Source organism: Agaricus bisporus (assembly GCF_000300575.1).
Source record: "Agaricus bisporus var. bisporus H97 unplaced genomic scaffold AGABI2scaffold_1, whole genome shotgun sequence".
NCBI lineage: Eukaryota > Fungi > Basidiomycota > Agaricomycetes > Agaricales > Agaricaceae > Agaricus > Agaricus bisporus.
This window is the reverse complement of record NW_006267344.1, coordinates 1,017,739-1,040,425: the sequence shown is the minus strand read 5'-3', so window position 1 is coordinate 1,040,425 and position 22,687 is coordinate 1,017,739. Positions and strand designations below refer to the sequence as shown.

The window sequence follows — 22,687 nt, the reverse complement described above, 5'->3', positions numbered from 1 at the left end:
TTAGATGTACGCGGCATGTGCACTTGAATAGATTTACTAGATGGGGCTGTTGTGAAGGCTGAGAAAATGACGATCCAATTGGACAAGAGCAAGCATACGACGTCCCTAGCGACGAGACCAGAACTCATCGATTCATCACTCACCGATCATTTTACACTTACCAACTGAAATGATTGATGGCATAAATGCTGATACTGGAGCGAACACCGATCAATCTCGGATGTTCAAATACCTCTTCCTCCGTGGTACTTCTTTCCTTCACCATTCGCTTTTCGTTCTTGTTCACCTTCTTATCACTTTTTTTGGGTTTTTTTCTTCTTTTTTTTGTAGTGAGTCAATTTCAAGCATGTGTCTTCCGAGGTTCACCATACGTATTAGAACGCTGGTTTACTTCCAGGATAGACAGAACTTGCACAAGCGTAGACCGCTTTTTAAAGTCTCCATTTTCGTTTTCGTCTTATAATCCACTTTCCTTTTAAATCATGAAGTCAATTTTCAATGGTCTCTTCCTCGCCAGCGCAGCTGCTGCTCAAATCGTAAATGGACTTTCTTCGGTCCCGGCTACGACTGGTGCTTCCTCTCCTGCTCAACCCGCTGCGACTCCGACCACCTCTACTACGGCAGCCTCTTCCGCACCAGCACAGCCTAACAGTGGAGCCGCAGCTCAGTACACAGTACCACCGGCAGCCGGACAGGACTTCTACCAATACATGCCCTACAACAATATGACTAGCGGAGGCTACAAGCAGCTGCAGTGCGGCTACGGTTACCAGAAGCAAGCTGATGGATCATGTGTACCCTTTTCATGGGTGAGTTTTGACCGTCCAGTAATCTGATGTGTCTATTTTTGGCCGCAACATTGACGACAACCTAATTATAGTACCAGTCTCAATCCCAGGGCTGTTACGCGACAATTATTGTCAATCAGTGAGTGCGTCCCTTGAATATCATCTCAAATACTCCTCACATCTATCACAGAGGGTCGAACTATGACTACTGCAGCAACAACTACGGTGGCCAGACAGTCACGGTCACCAATTATGTTACTCAGGTATATATTCCACCAGCTCTTATTATCACCTCGACTAAAATTGTGAATGTCAGACCCAAACAGTCGCCTCTACAGTTACAAAGTATGAAACTGCTACGAAAGTCGAGACTGATACCATGGTTGTAACTCAAATATACACCTCCGTGGAAACCGTGCCAACAACACGCGTTTGGGTCTCCACCGAAGTCATCGACAGGACCAAAAATATCGATCACACCCTAACAACAACGGAGAGCAAGATTCAGACAAAGACCTACACTAGCACAGATACCAAGACCGACACTGCAACGCAGACTGTCAGGCAGACTGACACCGCCACTGTTACAATGACCGACGTCAGCACCGTTATCCAGCCAACTACCTACATTAAGACCTACGATGTCACCAAAGTCATAGATAAGGTGAAGAGCGATGCAAGTATCTAGAATATTACGTCTCATGGGTTTATAGACGAAGACCATGGTTGAAACGGCAACTTCGGTTGTGACTGACAAGGTCACTTACCTTCAGACGGCTACCAAGACACAGACTATGACAGACTTCATGACTGTCACTGCAGTAAGCACTGTGGTTGAGCCCACCACTTATGTCAAGACCTGGGTCTCAACTCAGACCAAGGATAATGTACGCTCGAAACATAATCTCATAATTCCGTATTCATTCACTCACCTCACATGACAGACTCAGACTGTCGTTGAAACGCTCACTTCAACGGTCACCGACAATCAAACGTCTTTGCAAACCGTGACCTACGTTTCTACTGCGACCGCTACCTCCACGGCCACGGCTACAGCCAAGGAGGCTCAAAGCGTAACAGAGACTGGACTCTCTGACTGCCTTGGCCAGGTACGCTGTCAGACTTTTGTTTCTGCCTTAACCCGAAATTAACTGTGGATCCTCAGTGCAAGTCCATGTGGGGGCTCGTTCCTGGAAATAGCAACTACGGGAATATTTATGCTCAGCCTTCGGCTACAGCAAGCGCTGGCTCCGGCAGTTCTTATGGTGGTTCACAGTACGGTTCCGGCTCTCATGCTTCGACGAACTCTGGCGGCTCTTCTGGCTCCTACCGCAGATATGGGTCTCGCGCTAAACGTACTGTCTAATAGTGCTTTGAATATGAGCTACGTCATTTTTCATGTCCTCCAGTGAATTTACGATTCGTCGGGGAAGGGGCTATTGTTGATAGGCGACCACTTGAGTCCTCCTAAATTTGACCTGCATTCATTCACATTTGGCGCATACTAGCCTTGCCTTACTCTTCGTGCCAGGTTTCCTACTTATTTTTGTGTACCGCACTCGTTAAAGTAGTATCTGATCGTAGCAACCAGAAGGCAGGCTCATCAGACGGCCAGGAGATTGAGCACGCCTTGTTGACATTGTCATAAACCTGACATGTAGTTGTTGTTGCATCATGACTTTCCAAATAGCCAATCAATTTGTCAGCCTATAGCTCCACAGGATAGCCCAGCTCGGTGATCATCTCTCCGCAGTGCAACTTGCAACAATATGCTAAACATCGCCGACGCTGGTTCCATAGGCCCTCACGCGCTTTTGGATGTGCCCGAGAAAATATTAATTTTTTACTCTTCACCAGTCCACGGTGAATTGTGGTGTCCCGTACGGACTCCAGTACTTCAACGATATCTACATATTAACCGAGAAGGGACAGGACTGTCGGGATGTCGAACAGCTAGTCAGAGATACTTTTGACAGTCCGCATGCGCCTGATGCCCTGATCATCTACGTCGGAGATAAATCACAGTGAGCTTGATACAGCCAACCAACAGTTTGGCACTGATGTGCATCTTGACGATTACAGATGGAAAGCAGAACATAACCCCTTCCGCAAAGATCCTTGGAAGTTGCGCGTTATCCCGACAATTGTCAAGCTAGACAAAGTCCGTGCTTTTAGTTGTCCTTCGCGTCACTGATCTATCAATCGCTTAATGACTTTATGCGTCTCAGGGAAAGGAAGTGGGACGGTTGGTTGATAAGGAGATCTCGGAAGGCCTGGCGACCTTTGTCGCAGGGTAGCTGTCGTTGGATAGAGTCAGGACAGAGCTCGATCCCGTACGGCTTGATCCTGCTATCGCGGTGATCGGCTAACGAGATAGGTCACATATCTATCATGAGCAGTTCGAACTGTACCATCAAGGAATTGTGTTGATGCTTAACATCTGTAACCACCCAATGGCTCTATGAGTCAGTCTCGAGGACGATGTGACGCTTGGAAACACTACATTGAGAACATACGTGTCACAGTACTCTGCTGAAGGCACCGCTTCTTCCGCCGCTTTTCTCGCTAACGATGATCTTCCCGATTTCCATCTCCTTCCCAGCTACGGCCTTCAGCATGTCCCAGACCGTCAACAAACTGATGGATACAGCCATTAATGCTTCCATCTCCACACCTGTCTTTCCTTCACAGGTCACAGTTGCCGTACAAAGTATACTGTAACTGTATTCCCTTTCGACGGAATCTGCGCCAGCTTGAAGGTTGGTTTCCGGAATAAGTTTAATATCAACTTTCGACAAAGGCAGTGAATGGCATAGGGGAACGAGTTCTGCCGTTCGCTTGGCCCCCATAATACCGGCAATTTGTGCGGTGGTCAACACATCACCCTTTCTCCTCGCTTTTTCCATAGCCTCGCTCAGTTGAGCATTTTCTGGGTACGTGAATGTGACAAGGTCATATGCGGACTTGGTTAGGTAAATGCGACCCTTTGCGGTCGCAGCTCGCTTTGAGGGTAACTTGTCGGACACATCTACCATAGAAGCTCTGCCGTGCGCATCAAGATGGGTCAGCTTAGATGCAGAGCTATATGTACGTCGCTGATTTGATTGAAAAGTAGCTGAGGATAAAGCTCTTAGATCATGTTTTGAGCGTCTAGCTCGAGGCACAAGACCGTGACCTGAGCAGTGAGAGGAGGGATCAGGCTTGTATATTTTGTATATAGATAAGACGAGAAGCGTTATCCACCTATAAGTATCATAGGCCGGTTCGTAGTCACATCGATGGAATCCATGCCCGCATGTTTCGCCTTCTTGCCAACTACCGCTTGGTGGATGACTTGGAGCAGCTCATCGTCGGAAGCACCTGACCGCATGATATCGCACAACGAAATTTCCTTGGGGTCGAAAAGACACACCTGCATGAATGTAAAGGCTGAACAAAAAGAGGATTTGATCGACTCACTTTGATCTGGCCATCCGCAGTGAGTCGAAGTCGATTGCATGTACCACAAAAGTGGTCCGACATGCTACTAATAAATCCAAAAGTACCTTGGTGACCAGGTATATACCATGAACGCGCCGTGTCATTCAACTCATCTGAGCTGCGCGTTACGTCTGGGTAATGCGTTCTGATGCGTTCTAGAAGCTGAGCAGATGGAACCATTTTTTTCTTGTCCCACTTGTTTCCTGTAGAGATTGGTCAGTTCAACTTGAACATGTGAAACGGAGGAACTAACCAGTGAAAGGCATGAATTCAATGAACCGGACAGATATGGGCCTGTCTTCGGTAAGCTTGATAAAATCGAGGACTTCAGAGTCATTTAATCCCTGGATTACGACTACGTTCAGTTTGACCATTTGTATTGGCAAGCTGAGAGCGGTGTCGAGTGCCTTCAACACAGCCTCATGGCCTCGGCGACGGGTTATAATTTCAAATTTGAAGGGGTCAAGAGTATCCAAACTGAGGTTAAGGTGGGTTAGTCCGTTCTCGACCAACTGTGGTAATCGTCTGTGTAAGGCGATCCCATTTGTTGTCATGGCTAAGGATGTAAGACCGTATTGCTTCAGTTGATTCAAGCCGCCTGACAAGATTATGAGTAGCGGGAAGTATCGCTCCCTGATTCCAGCATACCCATCAACTGCAATAAATCCTTGCGGACGGAGGGTTCTCCACCAGTCAGACGAATCTTTGTGATTCCACTTTTGACAAACAGTGTAGCAAGTCGTAAGATCTCTTCATTGGTCAAGAGATGGCCCGGGGGTGAAAGCTCTACGCCTTCACTCGGCATGCAATAGAAACCTGATATGTCGCGTCGTAACGGAGTCTGGGTGACTCAATGGCTAAAAGCTCACATCGTAGATTGCACCTCTCGGTAAGAGAGATGCGTAGATAAGTATGCTTTCTGTTGAAAGTATCTATGAATTGGCCTGTGAATGGTCTAGTTGAGTCAATGACATTGATGCGTTCCTATTTGTTGTTCATGAAATCTGCGTCGAAAGTCACGAGCAGGCTTACTTTTGCACGAATATGAGCCAAAGAGGACAGTGCGCGCACACGGGGAAACGTATTGGCCAGTCTGTAGAGCATGGAGCATACAAGCGAAGAGAGGCACCCATCTTACGGTGAAGCCGAAACTGCGATGCAGGCAATCGTAACTTGTGACCCGTGACATCTGTGACAGACGACGCGTCATATCCGACGCGCATATCGCTTTTGCTACCGTCTCCCTCTACCAGCTTCAACATGGTAAGCCCTAACTGCAGCGTTAATCCATGTATTTATTCGATTACAGTCGATTATGGAATATAACGGTGGCTCCGTCATAGCCATGGCGGGCAAAGACTGTGTCGCTATCGCTTCCGACTTGCGACTGGGAAACCAGATGCTCAGCATCTCATCCAATTTCCAAAGAGTACGCCTCATCCTCTTTCAATCACCGATCTCGTCCATATTTTCGAATCAAGGTCTTCCCCGTAACTGACCGTATCTACATCGGATTACCTGGCCTGGCCACCGACGTTACGACATTGTACGCCGCTTCCTGCTCGATCTCGGGAACGCACTGATTCAACGAACAGACGGGAACGATTTCGCCTCAGGGTCAACATGTACACTATCAAGGAAGAACGTGAGATTGAACCGGAGGCTTTCACACACCTTGTGTCTTCCACATTATACGAACATCGATTCGGACCCTACTTCATTTCACCAGTAGTCGCCGGCATCTCTAAAACGCCAACGGGAGGGATCAAACCGTTCATTGCTGCGACGGATCTCATCGGCTGCATCAACTTTGCGAAGGACTTTGTGGTATCAGGGACAGCAAGTTCTAAATTATTCGGTGTGGCGGAAGGTCTATGGGAGCCAGACTTGGGACCCGAAGACCTTTTCGAGACAATATCGCAAACTCTGTTGAATGCAGTGGATCGTGATGCCTTCTCAGGTTGGGGCGCTGTCGTGCATGTAATGTGAGTACCTACCCTAACAATTCCTACTTCCTTACTGATGTGTTGGTTAGTACGAAGGACCAAGTGATTACCCGCAAACTGAAGGCAAGAATGGATTAAATGTATAGTATCCAGTACATATTGTTTTACGTGTTTTTTCTTTCCAATTGTATACCATCAGGCGATCCCTGTGACAGTTGATTTCTCGGTTCACTTCCGGTCACTTTCCGCGCTACCTTAAGATGCGCCATTCCGTCGGAAGATTTATTTGGTTTTGTGTCTTGACCTCTTTCCTTGCCTACTATGCCATCGACGCGGAACATCCTATTTCCTCTCATGCATCAAAGATCGACACCGAAATCCGTTGGAGGGCAACTTATTTATCTACGGGTGGCCAAGTCAACTATCGCAGACCTGAATTAAAGCTTCCAGAGTCACTGGACACAACGGCTGTGATACTTAACTGGTCTCGTCTGCCGAATGTGGTCCAGCTGGTCAAGATCATGTGCAATTCTCTTCAAGGCACATTTGCGCAAATCTTCGTCTGGAACAATAATCCTCAGCCATTGAATTTCGAAGTTGGTTTGGGGAACCTATTCAAGATATCTTATCATCATCTCACATGGGCTAGGATTTTGCAGAGGCCCTGTGTCCAAGACACATATTGAGGATCCACAACTCGCCCGACAATGTTTATTTTCAGGCTCGTTTTCTTGCCTGTGCACAGGCAACTACTCGATATTGTTTTATACAGGTCAAATCTACACTCCTTCTTAAAGCAGCCATTCACTCGTTCTTTAGGACGATGACTATTTTATCCAAACACCGATTATTCGTGCTATGCGGGCAAGGATAGCAGAATCACGTCACGGCGCGATATTCTTGCTTCCGGCACATGAGATGCTCTACTCGACACTCAGTACCATCAAGGCCGGTCCGTCCGTCCAGGCACTATTTGCTTGGCTTGGTTATGGTGTTATGGTGGAAAGTTCCCAGATCCAGGATTTCCTGAGTCTTCTTCGCACCATAAACGCTACAGAAGATGTCCTGAGAATGGCAGATAACTATTTCACGATTCTATCCAACAGATTGCCTGAACTTTGGTTTGATCAGAATTACGAGCTTGGAGGAGGAACGCCGTTTACTGTTGGAACCGTCGGTGAGGAACGCAACAAACGACATATTGTGAGATCCAGCAATATGTACAGTATTCATGCCCTGACTATTTGACAAGGTAGATGCAGGTTCCATGCTCGATTCTCTTGTTAACATGCTCACCCATAATTCTGCGGACAACATTCCTTACATTTCCTTTCCGACACCGCCCTCTTCGGCCGTAGATGCGACTACACGAGCTGCTTGCATTTCATTCCCTTGTATGGTCGAAACCAATATCAAGCTTCTACCGGAACTGCTCAACGATACAGTATCTTCTGCCTCTGAGTTGGTTCTGCATGCTGCCAACCGACTTGACGCGTTGAGCGACGACAGTAAAAGGCGTTATGTTGAGTTTTCACCTTCGTCTGCCGTTGATGCCAATCCGGCAACGAGTTTTCAGAGTTTCGGCGGTGAGGCATATTTGACAGACGCCGAGTCCGGGAAGGGTTACTGAGCGATGTCTAGATGCCATGGAGGGAGACTGGATTGCTTTGGACTGGATGATAGCCGATTTTGAAGACAAGGACCTTGAGCTCGCGTTATTAATTGATCCATCCACCGAGGCTATCATGAGCAACAGTCGCCTAGAGAGTTCTGTGGATAGCAAACATTGGGTAAGTTTAACATACATGGGTTCCGGCAGACGCCTAATGACCCGTCATTGGTGCAGCACAAGGTAACAGGTGGGGCGTCGTGTGCTATGGTCGAAGGCGGTGTGTTGCTGGAGTGCGGATTTGCGCTAGACAGGGCCCCGTCGAGAAAGGTACGTGTGTGGCTCGAGAGGGAGGTTGCATGTGGATGGGCTGTTCATGAGATGTGGCTGCGGGAGAAATGGTCGGGGTAAATGGACGATTACGTCACTTTAGCAGCTGTGTTGGCATCATCTAAGTACTCGTTGACCTTCGTCCCTACTACCAACGCATATGCTCAATACTGTCACTCGCCGTACTTTTTCTTCGACCTCTGCTACGTCTATTGCGAAAAGATCTATCTCTGTGCAAGTCAGTGGGATGTGGCAACTCTCTTTCATTGATTGACGCTCATCTTGCAGTCGTTACTGCATGGTTCACCAGAGGCAAGGAGGGTCGGGGAGATCGAAACCCAGCAGCATTCGAAGCTGGTCGGCAGGGGGAAGTACATTCACGCTTTCGAGAGTGCGTATGGCTGTGCTTCGCAGGCGGGAAATGTTATGACGCCGGTTTGTAGCCCATCGTGTGAAGCCGGACAGGATAGCGGAGTACAAGAAGGCTGCGTGAGTAACGCTACTAGAAATCCCGCTCCTCCAATCCTTACAGTTCCTATGGTTTAGGGAGACCTACTACAAAGGTCTCCTCGCCGACTCCCGTCTGCAAGTGAAACTGTCGGGGAGCTGGGAAACAGCCATCGGCGAACTCGACACCTTTCTCCATATTCTCGAGTACGAAAACTATGCTGGGTATGATAAGGCTACTCAGATCATTAGAACATCCGAAGTAAGTATTGTGTCATTCTATGAGTATTTTTCGGCTGGATTTGATATGACTTCTAGCACCTGGATGGATATCGCGCCATGCTCCCATACTTAAACTCACGTGTAACACAGCTTAACCAAGAATTTGCTTTTTTCCCCACTGCGCCTCCTCATGCTCAGGGTGGATTGTTTGAAATGAGGACTTACCAACTTCTGCCAGGGGCACTCCTGGAGTGGGAGAATATTTGGTACGCATCCGCAACGGTAGAGTTATGTGTACGTTAACGCGATTCAGGCGGAGAGGCATCGAGGCCCGTCGGAAATTCATCGTGCCTGTAGGTGCATGGTTCTCGCAGGTCGGACGACTTCATGAAGTTCACCACATGTGGCAATACCCGTATGTTTGATTGTCGGCTTTTTACCGACATGGCATGACCTCTTCCTATGTAGGAGCTTCCAGGAACGCAGGGAGAAACGAGAGCAACTTTGGCAAATCGATGGGTGGGCAGAAACAGTGTCCAAGGTTCGTTTCAATTCAAGTGGCGGCTGCGGTGGTGCTCATAACGTTAGCAGACCGCGAAACTGGCCAAGTACATGGATTCGCATGTTCTGACACCTCTGCCATTCAGCCCTCTTAAATGAATGAATGTTAATTACACGGCATCTACCGCTGCATTCTTTGATATGTCATATGACTAAGCTATGCGTGAGATGTGTAAGCGTGCACAACCATAAGTCAAATCGTTTAGAGTTCGTTTGATTACTTGAGACCGACTGGTTCTCGGAACACGAAGAGCGGGCAGAGGACGATGCCGGCGGGACAGTCCGGGAGAGGAACAGAACCTGATCGGGATCCGGACCTTCGGTACGCTGGTATATTTGGAATCAGTCACGTGTCCGAGAAGGCAGTCTCAGTGTCTTGACAATCCGTACGGCATCGTTCCTTTAGTACACTACTCCTCCTGCCTCTACTTTCACTACATGGAGTGGAAAGACTCAGATCCCTCGGACGATGAGAATAGTCTGGCGACCTCTCGCAAGCGCAGCAGCAGAGGTTCGTCTTTGTCCTCGATTCTTCCGTGTTAAGCCCTCTAATGACTTTATTGTTCAGCATGTGATCAGTGTCGGAAAACTAAGAGCAAATGCGAGCGACCTTCAGGCAGCGCAACACAATGCAAGAGCTGTGCACTTACTGGCACTCGTACGTCTTGATCTCCACTTGAATTTATCGTGCTCATTTTCCCCATATTGTAGTCTGCACCTTCTTAGGTATATGTATTTCATCGGTTAGCAGACAAGTCATTTATCCATTTTGCCCAAGGTCCGAGTTACAAACGCGGTCCCCCGAAAGGCTATATCCATGCAATAGAACAACGTTGGCATCAGGTCGAATCCTTGCTGGGCGCCATTCTTCAGTGCCCAGATGCACGAGTACAGGCGTTTGTCAATGATTTGAAACAAGACGATTTAGCTTCCGAAATCATTGATAGAGTTGACATGGGTCCATACGTACGTCCGATTTTCCTCACATGATAGTTGCTTTGTCTCAGCTGGTCTGTTCAGGGTCCTGCTGGACGGCGCAGTCAGCCTGCAGGAGCCACCAAAGAAGACTTTTTCGCCTCTATCCTCCGAAGTAATGGGTCGAATACTCGCGATAATTCTCGCTCTAGGCGACAATCAAGAGTGTCTCGTGAAATTGTTTCATCGACACAAAGTAAGTCGTGGCCAAGCGTTGTCTTGCTGCCATCTTTGATAACCTCATATCTATAGATCATGGCCTTTCTGTCGTACCGACAAAGGAGTGGCAAGACAATCTTTCACGACGTCTTGCTTCAGCAGGCCGAAACTCCACTACTTCAAATACTTCCTACGGTACTTACCGTGCACCGAGCTCTTCAAATGTACCCCTAGCGCAACGACGGCGCCTGAATGACACAGTTGAACCGCCTTATTCTCCAGATTGGAGTGGAATGTATACTTTTAATCAAGAAGGTACCTAAAATCGTCTACGTGTTCCTGCTAATCACTCACGTCTTTTAGAACCGTTGGAATCCGACGAAGCGAAGGAAGCCACAGAATGTATGGGATCACTTTCCCTTGACGAGAATCAAGAGGTATATTCCTGTTCAACCTGAGATTGATCTGGTTACAAGCCGTTTCAGATACGATATCACGGGCGTATTAGTGGTCTATCCTTACTGGAACGGAATAAGCGGACAGATGATCGAATGGACGGTGGGATATGGTAAGATTTTCGAGCCTTTTGTCGCCCAAGGTATATCTGACCTTCGCTATTGTAGGCGATTACCTATGGCAAGGGTCTGGCCCCCGGCTCGCTATGGGCTCGCTTCGCCTCCTATTGGAGAGATGGAAGAACACTTGCCACCATGGGATATTCAAGACCGTCTACTCGAACTCTATTTCACCTATATCCATCCAGTTTATCCTCTGATCTATAAACGCCGCTTCCTGTTGGAGTATCAGTATAAGTAAGTCATGTCACATATCTTTTATGGAAAATTGTTAAGCAAGTCCGCAGAAGACAAGGGTACGGTTGATCAGGTTTCAAGTTTTATTTCCCTCTGACTGCTCCTAATAGGACTAGGCGTGAATCCCAACCAAATAGCCCACGATTGCCAAGGCCCGAGCCGACGCAAGAAGTTACACCGCTTCTACTTCTTGCTATTTTTGCAATAGCTGCCCGTTTCTGTGAGGATGAAATGCCTTTGCCGCCGACGGGTAAGATGTGGGAAGCTGGATGTGGGTATCTTGATACCGCCAGAGGCCTTTTGGGTAAGTGAGACGAACTCTTTACCTTAGATTTTTCGCTCATCGAGCCCTGCAGCAAAAGTGTTCCATGTTTCCCGACCCTCAACTGTCCAAGCACTCCTACTTCTCGGTTATCGAGAATTTGGCATAGGTAGATTCCCAAAATATTGTCTGAAGCTTTGTTCATCGATTTCCGTAGGTTCCATGGAGCAAGGTTGGATTTTCATCGGTGAGTCCTACCTTGTCATGATCACATCAACGTCTACTCATCGAGACCAGGGATGGCTATTCGAATGGTGATTAGCATCATTTTCTCGTTGGTGGGTTTAACTAAATCAGCTTCGATTCAGGCCTTTGATTTAGGGTTGAATTGCGATTCCTCAAAATGGAAGGTTCGCGGACATGATCTATTTTCGGCAGAGGACAGTCAAACGAGGGGACAGATCTGGTGGGCGTGTGTTTTGGCTGACCGGTGCGTCAGCTTGATCCTGTCCTTGACGCAATTATCCTATTGGTGGCCCTGTGTTTTCTAGTTATGGCTCTATCTACATGGGGCGTCCAACAATGATCAAAGACAACGACAGCGATATGTCATTGCCTGGTATTGAACCTGTGAGTGCTTTACTAAATGACGAAGTTTCACTGAAGCGATCTGAATCTAGGAAGAAGACATTGCTCCGTGGCAACCGCACCCCTCCGATGGGCTCTCTTACAGTCCGACACCTGGACGGATTATGAGCAGCTTTGCCGCTGCGTCGCGGCTGTGTGAGTGTCTGGACCTACGCTTAGCTGGTTCTTATTCATTTCCCTCATATAGCTCTCATTTCTGGCACGGTCATTAACCGGGTGTACCCTGTGCAGAGTATCAGTAGAGTAGCAAAGCAAGCAGTCTTGAACGAATGCGAGGCCCAGTTGGATCAATGGTTTATAAGTTTGCCAGATTATCTGCGGTGCGATTCAGGTAATCGACGTTGCTCTCCATCACCACAAGTCATATTTCTTCATATTCGCTACTGGGGTTGTGTTTTACTTCTCTATCGCGCATTGTGAGTTTCTTTAGCATAATTCTTTTCCACTGACTGACGCTGGAGTACAGTATTCCTAATTGGAAAAGGTATAAACCCCCGGTTTCGTCGAATATACATGTGACTCTGACCTACCTACAGTAGCGAGGACGTGGCGCGTAATTCTCCTATAGGGTCCAAGGCTCTTGATCTTGCCCAAAGTGCTGCGAGCCACATCAGTTCCTTAGGTAGGCCCTTGTGTCCCCCTTATTTTTCTGACCTCATTTCTGGGCAGTCACCATGTACCGGGAAACATTTACACTCAAGAGGTCTTCCCCGTTCCTCACAGCATATTTGCTAAGTGCTTCGTTAGTCGTTCATCATCTACCAAATCTCCATATATGCTCATTGCCCTCCAGCATTATGCATATCTTGACCCGTCAGTCTTTAAAATAGTCACCCTTCTCGATTTTAACAGCGGTCTAGTGTCACTTCGCTCTACGCATGTTGAGGCAACGTTGGGCTTGCAACAGTGTATGTCGGCTCTCAAAGATATGGAGGTTCGGGTTTGGCTAAACGATTTTGATGATGCCTAAAATAATCTTTTCGACAGATCCTATGGCCGAGCGCTTCCCGGGCCTGGGAATTACTTAACGGGGTCAAATTATCGGATGGCATATGTGCGGTGCCGTTACCGCAAGTACACGGGCAACAAACCGAAAGACAAAAGCGGCCAGCCGATGATGCATTTGGCCAAGAGAAAAATCCAGAATATCCGCAAAGTGGTGTTTACGAACGGGGGAATGGCACCACTAACCAAAATGCTTCTGGGAGCCAAACAGGTGTTCATGATCTGAGTACACGCATCATGGCTCATATGCTCGGGCTTGATATCCAAGGCATTGAACCGTCGTCAATGTCATACTACCCTGGATATCAATGGTGGCCAGGATCTTCAGGGCAAGGAGAGTCGTCGACTCAGCACACCTCAGAACCTATACACCCACCCATGTCTGATCCTACTCAATTAGCCGCCCTTCCTGTTGGTCCTCGTGGTACTATCAACACTCCAGCGAACAGGAACTCCCATGAGAATTGGACCTATCAACAAGGTCAATCGAAGCGCGTATCAGAAAGTTATTCCTATGATTTCAGCCAATTCGGTCCTTGAGTTTGCGGGCACTAAATGATTGGCTGTACGTTTTTTGCACGTACCTCTGCTGTTCCTGGGCTTTCAGTTTTACGGTCACTTTGTAGTATGGTATATATAATACTGTAATATTTTCTATATCTCCTTTCGTTGAATCATCGACAACCAACGTGTTCCTGCAGTAGGCGAAGCGCCGGCGACACAAACGTGAATAATTGGCAGGTGGCTGACATCCTATGATTGGATGATTCAGACTGAGCATCAACAATCCATCACACGTCTCCATCATCAAGGGTCCTATGTCGGGGCTAGTTTCTTTGTTCTGTCAAGAGTGAATACCTCAAGCGCGTGTAATTGATGGTCCAAGTTTCACCGTTCAACCGCCGGTCCCCCAATTGTCGGCAAAACATGCGCCACCTAACGCACATACCTAGATATACCCTATTCAGTAACATATCGCCGATTTCTTTTTTTGTTCTTCTCGAGGGATAGTTCGAATTTCATTTACTCATTCCAGGTCCGACGGATGGGAATACTCACAAAAACGCATGAGGTGCACAGTCCTACAGCCTGCCAAGTCTCTAGCTCAGACGCTGATATCCATGGGCTGCCGCGGGGAGTCGGAAAAGAGGGAGGACACGCCATCAAATGAGAAATTGCTTTGGGGGGAACAAGGTACCACAAAGAAAAACAATGGCCTGGTATATTATACAAGCACACACAGAGATTCCAGATTTGACGATTGTGGGTCCTTTACATAATCTGACTTGCTAAGTATAGAGTAAACGCCGACCTTATAAGTATCTTGCGGCCTCCAGCCCCAACCACCCGTTTGTTCCCTTCCCGTGGGTGACGTTGGCGACGCACCCCCTTCATACTATTGATGTCCAGTCTTGTCAGTATCCTCAATCCAGATCATGAACAGAACATCTCAGACAAGTATGCCGTTATAGCCTTCCACTGCATTCCCATTGTTCATCTCGTTCCACTCTCAGCCTGGTCATAAACATGGAGCGTCAGTTATCCGCAGAACCATCTACACCCTCATCGAATGGCCCTACTACGGTGGACCTACAAGAAGACACTTCAAAGCACGAGCACAGGTTGCACCCCGATTGTCCAGACACCCTAGATTGCCTTCCAGATACTGAGGGCCGCCCACAACACACTCTTCCTGTCATTCTTCGATGTGCAATCCTCGGTAGTCCCAAAAAGCGTTTAACAATCCGCGAAATCTACGCTGCTATGGAGGCCAAATATCCTTATTATCGGACAGCTGGCCCAACATGGAAGGTAACTATTTGTTTCTTTGTTTTCGAGAGTGTCACGCTCATCAATTCTCGCCTAGCAATCTGTTCGCCACCACCTCTCCCTCAATCGCCTCTTTGAGAGGCAACCCCGTCCCGTTACAGACCCCGGCTTTGGTTCATATTGGACGGTAAATCTTGCTGCACCTCCAGGCACCAAGCGGCCTCGGAAGCGGGGTCGCACCTCAAAATCAGAGTCGGGCGGCACCAAAAGAAGGGGCAGACCGCGTAAAATATCCCCCGCTTCACCTCCTGGAACGGAGCTGCAGTCGGAAGAAGAGGAGGAGAACGAAGAAGACATGAAGTCGATTCAGGACGAGACGAGTGAAGACTCATCCTTCGAAAGTGAGGAGGAGGTGACTAGAAGCGATAGGCAGCTTAATGCGGCTGCGACAAGCAGCCACATACCGTCAAATACGCAGACTTATTCCCTGCCACCTTTTGCAAGTCTTGACAAAAACTCAGAGAGTCTAGTCGAACGTATGCAAATGGAAATTGGGAGTCTACGCCGACAATCTGCTGAGGCGGTATCAGTCTCTCTCAGGCTGTCTGAGCAGTTGGCTCAGGTGCAAGCAGATGCGGCGAGGACACGTTCGCTACTCAGGGAGACAGAGGCTCTGTTAGAACATGAGAGGCGAAGAAGACGCGAGGCAGAAAGAGCCGTTGACGATGAAACAGCGAGGAGAAGGAACGCTGAGGACGCATTCAGGAATGCTCACTCCCCATATCCCCGACATCCTTCATAAGTCATTCACTCTTTACTTTCACTCTTTCTAATCTTCTGCAAATCGAATCGCCAATGACGCGCGCTTGCGCCGCGTCGGATTGCCACCAGGGCAGTATTCGCGGCCTGTACCATACTTTCCGCGATGCTAGATTGAACTGTCGTAGAGTTTATGTATGTCCTGATATGTAGAGATGTATGGTCGCGACCAAAATACTTACACCAATGCTACCAAATAATACCAAATACAATATCTCATCGTACTTACATACTAGGGAATTTTTTTTAGAATCATGAACCGTGGACTGAAGGAGTCTTCGCTGAAAACTGCGTAAGCCTATTCGAAATTTAACATCTGTTCTCATGCGTGAGCTTTCATAGTTTTAGGAATGAGCGATCGCTAGGTCCACTCTACACGTCGGGTCCGTTAACATTTACACCTGACGGGTCGAGGATCATAACCTGTGTGGGAGAGGATGTTTTATTGACCGACGTCCACTCTGGCAATGAAGTCTGCAGGTTTTTGGGAGTGAGTAATGATCTCTGCGCTTCAAATCCTTGCTCACATGTGTGCCATAGGACTCTCAAACAACCCATTCATTGTGTGTGACCCCGTCAGGGACTCACCTTATTGTATTTTCCGCGTCTTTATCATTTCGGCTTTACGAGCTGCCATCTACTTCTACGGGAATCAAGAAGCCGATCCCACCTATTCGAACGGTTGCACGGGCCCACGACTCTCCCATTCATGTCTGTCAGGTAGACCCTTCTTCGACATATCTTGCCTCTGGTTCCGCCGACGGCGTTGTCAAGGTCTGGGATATTCACCGTGGATTTGTCACTCATGTTTTCAAAGGTCATGGAGGAGTTGTCAGTGCTTTGGCTTTTCATTTCCCGAATAATTCATCTACCCTGGCGTCCCCTACCATGCGGCTAATTACTGCCTCGGTCGATACTCGTATTCGGATATTCAACCTGACGAGTGGTGCGTCAACTTCATCTGCCGGCGGAAAACCCGAGGCAGTTATTGAGGGGCATGTGTCTGTTCCTCGAGGACTTGATGTTTCTCAAGACGGTCGCTGGCTCATTTCAGCGGGAAGAGACTCTGTGGCATTATTGTGGGACCTGTCTGCAATTGATAGCACGGGTCAATCTTCAAGAAAAAAGTCAGGTACACCTGTCATGCGACCCGTTCTCGCAAAAACGATATCCACATTAGAGCGCGTGGAAGCTGTAGGCTTTTTATCTCCGGAGGAAAAATTACCTGCCTCTAGTGGAAAAGAAGTTCTCTGTTTCTACACCGGAGGCTCAAAGGGTATAATCAGGCTCTGGGATGCAAAATCGGGAGAAGTTATATGGAAATCAGGCGAGGGGCATGAGGTTGTCGATGACCAAGACGAGTCCCGGCAAATCATCAATATACTGTGGGTCATTAAACCTAGTTCTCGGCAGAGTGTTCAACATCCTTTTCAGACATGTGCCCTCGGTTTCCACTCTTGCCTCCGTTCATGCAGATCAAAATATACTATGTTATTCGTTATTAACCGGCGAAACCACACGCTATTTAATCGGTTACAACGATGAAATCATTGATGCCACCTTCCTCACTTCCCCCTTTTCCTCGCCTAAACAATCGCAAGCCAACTTTCTTGCGCTTGCTACCAATTCCCCACTCATCCGCGTGTATGCGACCGATACGTTTGACGCTCGACTGCTGGAGGGCCATCTCGATATTGTTCTGGCTCTTACCAGCTCCACTGGTGGCAAATTGCTGGGTAGTAGTAGTAAAGATAAAACGGCTCGCATCTGGGCGCCTCTGGAATCCGATAGATCTACTAGCTGGGGTTATCGTTGCATCGGTATCTGCGAAGGACATGCTGAAAGTATCGGTGCTATTGTCATGCCTCACCACCACCAACAGGAAAACTTGAATACTTTAAATTTCATGTTCACTGGTAGTCAAGACCGTACCATCAAGATGTGGGATTTAACTTCTCTTGGAAACTGGTCGGAGGTTATCTCAACCGAATCAGTAGTTCGTTGTCGGAGCCTGACTACTTTGAAAGCGCACGATAAAGACATCAATTCCCTGGATATTGCGCCCAACAATCGGCTTCTCGTGTCTGGATCTCAAGATCGGACAGCTAAGATCTACGAGATCATGTATAAAGAAGGTTCAAAACATTTAGCAGCTCGTGGAGAGTTGAAATGTGTTGGGATATGTAAAGGACACAAACGCGGCGTTTGGACTGTGAAGTTTAGTCCAACCGACCGTCTTGTGGCTACTGGAAGTGGAGACAAGACAATCAAACTTTGGAATCTGGACGACTTTTCGTGCATCAAAACTTTCGAAGGACACACAAATTCAGTGTTACGCGTTGATTTTCTGCCGACGGGATTGCAACTCGCGACATCGGCCTCTGATGGCCTCGTAAAAATATGGAACATCCAAGATGAACAGTGTGCCACGACCCTTGACAATCATGAGGACAAGGCAAGTCCCCTCGCCTTGTGTTACCTTTTCCCTCGGAGTAATGTGATTTTCAGATCTGGGCATTAACCATCGATGCAGATGGGCGTACAATCGTTTCTGGTGGTGCTGATTCTAAGATCACATTTTGGAGAGATTCAACCGAGGCAGAGGCCGCGGAGAAGGAGAGTCAGCGAGCGGAGATGGTTATTAAGTAAGTCAGATATTTTTAAGTGCGTCAGAGTAATGTTACTGATAGAAGATAAAGAGATCAAGATTTTTTGAACTATATTGAGCTGAAAGATTATAGGAAAGCATTGGAGCTTGCTTTGGCCACCAACCAGCCCGGACGGCTGTATTCTATTTTCAGAAATATATCGTCTTCTGCCGGTGGATCCCTTCCAAAAGGATTGACCGGTGACACCCTCGTCGATGAAGTCATTCGCACACTCGCAATACCTGACCTCGCACGTCTGCTTTCCTTTGTGCGCAGCTGGAACTCGAATGCGAAAACTAGCGGTGTTGCTCAAAGAACCCTCTTCGCTATTGTCAAACTCCGATCTGCAGATGGTCTTATGCGAGTCTTTGACGATGCGATAACCATCAAGTCCTTTGATATTGATAACACCGATGAGACATCGCCGACTGCAAATGCAGGAATGACCGGGATGAAAGAATTGATTGAAGCAATCATTCCCTATACGGAACGACATTTATCTAAAGTGGACCGACTCTTACAAGAGAGCTATCTAGTTGATTACATTCTCGGAGAGATGGATGACGGCATGTTTGATACGGATAGTACTGACCATGGAGTGGATGTGGAAGCCTATTGAGCGCTTTGCTCGTCTAGAGAAATTCTTCCCAACCGACAACCCTGGGCACCGTTGCATAATATAACGTATTCACCATCCTTGACATCGTTGACCACAATTGTATCGTTTTGGTCCTCGTCTATAAGACCCTCTGCAAGAAGAAATCTCCGAAATACACCTGGGAGACATCCATACTTGGCGTTAGGTGTCAACCATCGCCCGGAGCGGCGAAATGCGACGTTGTATATGCTCGTTTCAAGTATATGGTTGTCTTTGTCGATCAAGAGAACCTCAAAATTCGGCCCTTGAGGTGACATCAGGGGTGGGATGCCGCTTCTGGCGCGAGCCTCTTCGTACTGACCTCGAACTGTTGTTTTAGTTCTGGTGAAGAGTGAAGGTGTCGTTGGGGCATGATCAAGTCGGATTTGAATAATATTGCTTGGCAAATTGGGAGGAAGATCTCCATGCGCAAGAAGGCTCGGATCCATGGTGAATGGAACGACTGGTGAACAGGTGGGATGAAAACCGCCTTGACGGTCGATTGCAACCCGCAACTAAGCCGATATCTACTTTAGATAGTGAAGGCAATAGACTATTGACTTACCCTGAGAGCCTTTCCCTCGGTGTCGTTCGACTTCTTGTGATTTTCAATGGTTTTCATACACACGGTTTTGAAGTGCTCATATTCTTGTAGGGCTGTTTGTGCCTCTGGCCATTCATGGTCCCGAGCAGCATTGACCAGGCGTTGAAAGTGATATCGTAATAGAAGGAAGGGAGAGGGTTCGCCGTTGTCTGTATTCCACGGCAATTTGGTTAGACCTTCGTCATATCTGGTTGTGGTGAAAAGACTGTAATCCTGGGTCTCGGACATAGAGTGAGTTGGAGGAGTAAGTTACACTGGGTCGGTCGATCGCGAGCAAGATATACTTGCCACCTCGCAAACACTTACAAATATGCGAACAAGCGATAAAAGGCACTATGATTTCCTAATAGGGAATGGTGAGAACACCTCAGGTGGAAGCAATCTAAAACATGAAGAAAAGAGAGACTATCATTCAAAAGCAGTTATGTATATACGCCCAACATAACAGTACTCGACAACGAGGTAATCACCTCCGAAAATTTCGAAGTTACTTCTATTCTGTGGCCAGCACCGCCTGATCACCATCACTGGATAGGGTATTTGGCATCAAGACTGGCGCCATCCGTAACAGTTTCCTTCTGAACCTGGATCGAATGGGTAGACGCATCTGGAGCGAGGGTACGGCTGTGGTTCTGCAGACTGTACGTATTCTAAAGGAACGTTAAAATGTTTCAACTTGTCATGGACCAACGAAAATGACGTACGCCACTCTCAGCATCAATTGTGCCTGCAGTTCCCCTCTTGAGCTCGATACGAGCATTCAAAGTATCCAACAAAGTCTTCAGAAGAGGGGAGAGGGAAAGATCAGCCACGTAACAATATATCAGGGGAGAGCTTACGTTGGTGTAGATGCGACCGATAGGGTAAGCAAACATGGCATACAGCGTAGTAGTCCCAGCCAAAGTGAAACTGAACAAGTCTGCCAAGGCAAAGATTGAAGCGAAGAGACCCGTCTGAATTGCTCCTCGGATAAGACGGTTGATGAGAGTGTCAGTCTTGCGGAAACCAGTGCGGGATCGAGACAACGAGTAACTCAAGACAGCTGCGACACATTTCAACGATATTGCCGACGCCTAGGATCAAATACATACCAGTGATTGAGATATCGGCGGCAGTCTGGAATCCAAGCCAGCAACCGACATACGGCTTCAGAGGTGCAAATTTAGTGGAACTATAATCCAGATGTCACGAGCCGTCAATTTTTTTCAGTAGGATTAGAACGCACTCATCGATAATTCCACAGCGAACACCAGCGTACATGCCGAAAACAAAGCCTACGACGCTGAGAACAAGGATGATTACTGTGATCACCTTGCTCTTTGTCAAAAGCAGTACCCTGTAGTGCTCGTGATGAGCTTTCTCCTGAGATCAATCAACTATTCCGAAGGTTCTTACCGGTGAGCGAGGAATCCTTGTGTAAGCAACGCCGCCACGGCTGTGGCACAGGCAGTAAACGGAATAGTCCATCCAACGACTGATACAAATATTAGCTTTTATCAAAGAAAGAGACCACATATTCCTCACATATGAGTAATTCGGGGTGGTTGAAATTGGTAACACTGACGCCACGCGCAATTAAATACATGCGCAAAAAAAAAAAAATTTGCCACGCCACTTACCACATCTCCCATCCGGCATAGACAGCACTATTAACAATTAGAATCTTTTAACAGCACAGAAGAGTGCGACAAACACTTACACACCGCTGTGCAGCGTATCGCACACAAAGAGTAGAGCCACTACGGTCCTAAATAAAACCTGTTTAATAGTTGTAAAAGGACTGATCTAATCGCGAATGCATACTTAATCCATGTTGGATCATTGAATTCTAAGCCACGTCAGTGAGACGGTGATGAAAGCGTAAGCGGAATAAGCAACATACTGGTCGTCTTATAAACCAAGAATTGGTATGTGACCAAACCATAGAGATATGTGTTGACTGACATAGATCAGAGAACAGCCGATTTAATTTGAGCGAAAGATACTCACAAAAGAGGCCGATGAGCAAAGGGCCTTGAAATTAATTGATCAGCCAAGAATTAATAGTTGTAGTAGTCCCTCTTACCAACAATTAGATCGAAATCACCCATCTTGCGCTCGTTTGCTGCGTATGATTTTTTCGGGGGGTTAGGACAGGTTAGGACGGTTGGGTGGGATATGCGGGGTTTGTTAGGCTATATATACTTTTAAAAGTCAAGGATTATGGCATCTCTCATCCGGCCTTCAGTCACACACCCCAACAAGCCCTAACATATACCATAATATAAGGGTCGAAAGAAAGTCGAAAGAAAGTACACAGTGATGCCCGTTGTCCCCAACGTGTATCGTTGGATGACCTTATGAATGCGTGTAGGTCCCCGGAAACTGTCCATCAGATTTGTGTAAAAACAGACCTTGCCTAACCTCATAAAGGAAAGCTGGGTCCGGAAATCTGGCCTTTTGAATTTATTTTCCAGCCCTTTCTTTCACCAGCTCCAGCTTATGCCTTTCTATCCGGGTATACCCTCGGTATACCCTGCCGTCAGGCTAGGGCTGGTCCTTTTGGAGAAATCAAGAAGCAACGTCAAACCCACCCTTGTAAAAAAAAAATGTTGGTCCCTGTTGGTCCAAAAGCCCCACACCTGGTGCGATGAAAATTGCCTTGACGACCTTAAGAATCGCTTTTTAGGGCTGAATATATTGATTCAATACCGATCGCCATGATCTAGTATGTAAGAAATCTCTAGAATTTTTTTTATGTTAACGTTCGATGTCCAATGAATGTCTGATCACCAGGGCTATCGTATGGGGCGGAAACTAACAAGAGCTAACAAGGTGCTAATTCAAGCTAAATTAGTGGGGCTAGTCACTTGAGTTTTCTGTTCCACGGTCGCCCTGCATCGTTGTTTCGGGGTCTCCCTTGGCTCGCCGGCAGAAGATGCAACGTTTTGGTAAGTAATACAAGTCTGAATGTGCAGATCTGGTA

At 47.4% G+C, this 22,687-nt stretch overlaps 8 protein-coding genes across 8 annotated transcripts; 6 read left to right on the top strand and 2 right to left on the bottom strand.

Annotated features, from left to right (window-relative positions):
- Window positions 1-482: 482 nt before the first annotated feature.
- On the top strand, window positions 483-2,194 carry AGABI2DRAFT_175815 (hypothetical protein; the record flags this gene model as incomplete). The annotated part of the gene is made up of 7 exons (XM_006454067.1): window positions 483-809; window positions 881-927; window positions 979-1,051; window positions 1,105-1,452; window positions 1,502-1,675; window positions 1,733-1,897; window positions 1,954-2,194. The coding sequence occupies 7 exons, from the start codon at window positions 483-485 to the stop codon at window positions 2,152-2,154; spliced, it is 1,335 nt and encodes a 444-aa protein (XP_006454130.1). The 3' UTR covers window positions 2,155-2,194.
- Window positions 2,195-2,894: 700 nt separating this feature from the next.
- Window positions 2,895-5,390, bottom strand: AGABI2DRAFT_196921 (hypothetical protein). Its single transcript, XM_006454066.1, has 8 exons — window positions 5,301-5,390; window positions 5,138-5,252; window positions 4,917-5,084; window positions 4,522-4,866; window positions 4,248-4,471; window positions 4,032-4,200; window positions 3,019-3,963; window positions 2,895-2,950 (listed from the first exon to the last, which is right to left on the bottom strand). The coding sequence occupies exons 1-7, from the start codon at window positions 5,370-5,372 to the stop codon at window positions 3,308-3,310; spliced, it is 1,749 nt and encodes a 582-aa protein (XP_006454129.1). The 5' UTR covers window positions 5,373-5,390; the 3' UTR covers window positions 2,895-2,950; window positions 3,019-3,307.
- Window positions 5,391-5,467: 77 nt separating this feature from the next.
- Window positions 5,468-6,441, top strand: AGABI2DRAFT_189434 (20S proteasome subunit beta 3). The gene is made up of 5 exons (XM_006454065.1): window positions 5,468-5,531; window positions 5,578-5,697; window positions 5,750-5,814; window positions 5,864-6,253; window positions 6,304-6,441. The coding sequence occupies exons 1-5, from the start codon at window positions 5,529-5,531 to the stop codon at window positions 6,350-6,352; spliced, it is 627 nt and encodes a 208-aa protein (XP_006454128.1). The 5' UTR covers window positions 5,468-5,528; the 3' UTR covers window positions 6,353-6,441.
- A 1,826-nt stretch (window positions 6,442-8,267) lies between these two features.
- On the top strand, window positions 8,268-9,562 carry AGABI2DRAFT_189433 (hypothetical protein). Its single transcript, XM_006454064.1, has 8 exons — window positions 8,268-8,391; window positions 8,442-8,544; window positions 8,597-8,642; window positions 8,700-8,862; window positions 8,919-9,088; window positions 9,136-9,237; window positions 9,291-9,363; window positions 9,414-9,562. Exons 1-8 carry the CDS (start codon window positions 8,314-8,316, stop codon window positions 9,480-9,482), a joined length of 804 nt encoding a protein of 267 aa, XP_006454127.1. The 5' UTR covers window positions 8,268-8,313; the 3' UTR covers window positions 9,483-9,562.
- Window positions 9,563-9,810: 248 nt separating this feature from the next.
- AGABI2DRAFT_182121 (hypothetical protein) lies at window positions 9,811-13,943 on the top strand. Its single transcript, XM_006454063.1, has 23 exons — window positions 9,811-9,894; window positions 9,952-10,041; window positions 10,162-10,349; window positions 10,404-10,554; window positions 10,611-10,832; window positions 10,881-10,954; window positions 11,003-11,085; window positions 11,141-11,329; window positions 11,380-11,388; window positions 11,440-11,633; window positions 11,686-11,760; window positions 11,809-11,838; window positions 11,889-12,081; window positions 12,143-12,221; window positions 12,272-12,374; window positions 12,427-12,655; window positions 12,706-12,723; window positions 12,776-12,861; window positions 12,909-12,981; window positions 13,033-13,052; window positions 13,100-13,173; window positions 13,227-13,809; window positions 13,871-13,943. Exons 1-22 carry the CDS (start codon window positions 9,822-9,824, stop codon window positions 13,782-13,784), a joined length of 2,811 nt encoding a protein of 936 aa, XP_006454126.1. The 5' UTR covers window positions 9,811-9,821; the 3' UTR covers window positions 13,785-13,809; window positions 13,871-13,943.
- Window positions 13,944-14,574: 631 nt separating this feature from the next.
- On the top strand, window positions 14,575-16,057 carry AGABI2DRAFT_189431 (hypothetical protein). The gene is made up of 4 exons (XM_006454062.1): window positions 14,575-14,608; window positions 14,664-14,702; window positions 14,759-15,056; window positions 15,112-16,057. The coding sequence occupies exons 3-4, from the start codon at window positions 14,772-14,774 to the stop codon at window positions 15,814-15,816; spliced, it is 990 nt and encodes a 329-aa protein (XP_006454125.1). The 5' UTR covers window positions 14,575-14,608; window positions 14,664-14,702; window positions 14,759-14,771; the 3' UTR covers window positions 15,817-16,057.
- A 30-nt stretch (window positions 16,058-16,087) lies between these two features.
- On the top strand, window positions 16,088-20,006 carry AGABI2DRAFT_182119 (hypothetical protein; the record flags this gene model as incomplete). The annotated part of the gene is made up of 6 exons (XM_006454061.1): window positions 16,088-16,125; window positions 16,176-16,323; window positions 16,374-17,218; window positions 17,268-18,288; window positions 18,342-18,478; window positions 18,533-20,006. The coding sequence occupies 6 exons, from the start codon at window positions 16,088-16,090 to the stop codon at window positions 19,098-19,100; spliced, it is 2,757 nt and encodes a 918-aa protein (XP_006454124.1). The 3' UTR covers window positions 19,101-20,006.
- Window positions 20,007-20,097: 91 nt separating this feature from the next.
- Window positions 20,098-21,869, bottom strand: AGABI2DRAFT_189430 (hypothetical protein). The gene is made up of 13 exons (XM_006454060.1): window positions 21,788-21,869; window positions 21,712-21,735; window positions 21,605-21,661; window positions 21,526-21,550; window positions 21,422-21,469; window positions 21,342-21,368; window positions 21,247-21,281; window positions 21,118-21,196; window positions 20,948-21,058; window positions 20,814-20,893; window positions 20,562-20,764; window positions 20,427-20,501; window positions 20,098-20,372 (listed from the first exon to the last, which is right to left on the bottom strand). The coding sequence occupies exons 1-13, from the start codon at window positions 21,810-21,812 to the stop codon at window positions 20,247-20,249; spliced, it is 915 nt and encodes a 304-aa protein (XP_006454123.1). The 5' UTR covers window positions 21,813-21,869; the 3' UTR covers window positions 20,098-20,246.
- Window positions 21,870-22,687: the final 818 nt, after the last annotated feature.

Coding starts and splice junctions, on each gene's coding strand:
- AGABI2DRAFT_189431 (XM_006454062.1), top strand. CDS start 14,772: ATGGAGCGTCAGTTATCCGCAGAACCATCTACACCCTCATCGAATGGC. Junction 15,057..15,111: donor CAGCTGGCCCAACATGGAAG/GTAACTATTTGT, acceptor ATTCTCGCCTAG/CAATCTGTTCGCCACCACCT.
- AGABI2DRAFT_196921 (XM_006454066.1), bottom strand. CDS start 5,372: ATGCTCTACAGACTGGCCAATACGTTTCCCCGTGTGCGCGCACTGTCC. Junction 5,253..5,300: donor TGGCTCATATTCGTGCAAAA/GTAAGCCTGCTC, acceptor AACAACAAATAG/GAACGCATCAATGTCATTGA. Junction 4,867..4,916: donor GGATTTATTGCAGTTGATGG/GTATGCTGGAAT, acceptor TAATCTTGTCAG/GCGGCTTGAATCAACTGAAG.
- AGABI2DRAFT_189433 (XM_006454064.1), top strand. CDS start 8,314: ATGCTCAATACTGTCACTCGCCGTACTTTTTCTTCGACCTCTGCTACG. Junction 8,643..8,699: donor GCGGAGTACAAGAAGGCTGC/GTGAGTAACGCT, acceptor CCTATGGTTTAG/GGAGACCTACTACAAAGGTC. Junction 8,863..8,918: donor AGATCATTAGAACATCCGAA/GTAAGTATTGTG, acceptor TATGACTTCTAG/CACCTGGATGGATATCGCGC.
- AGABI2DRAFT_182121 (XM_006454063.1), top strand. CDS start 9,822: ATGGAGTGGAAAGACTCAGATCCCTCGGACGATGAGAATAGTCTGGCG. Junction 11,761..11,808: donor TTATCGAGAATTTGGCATAG/GTAGATTCCCAA, acceptor CGATTTCCGTAG/GTTCCATGGAGCAAGGTTGG. Junction 13,053..13,099: donor CATTATGCATATCTTGACCC/GTCAGTCTTTAA, acceptor ACAGCGGTCTAG/TGTCACTTCGCTCTACGCAT.
- AGABI2DRAFT_189430 (XM_006454060.1), bottom strand. CDS start 21,812: ATGGGTGATTTCGATCTAATTGTTG. Junction 21,197..21,246: donor CCACCCCGAATTACTCATAT/GTGAGGAATATG, acceptor TATTTGTATCAG/TCGTTGGATGGACTATTCCG. Junction 20,894..20,947: donor CGCTGTGGAATTATCGATGA/GTGCGTTCTAAT, acceptor TCTGGATTATAG/TTCCACTAAATTTGCACCTC.
- AGABI2DRAFT_189434 (XM_006454065.1), top strand. Junction 5,698..5,749: donor TCTCATCCAATTTCCAAAGA/GTACGCCTCATC, acceptor TTTCGAATCAAG/GTCTTCCCCGTAACTGACCG. Junction 5,815..5,863: donor GCCACCGACGTTACGACATT/GTACGCCGCTTC, acceptor TTCAACGAACAG/ACGGGAACGATTTCGCCTCA.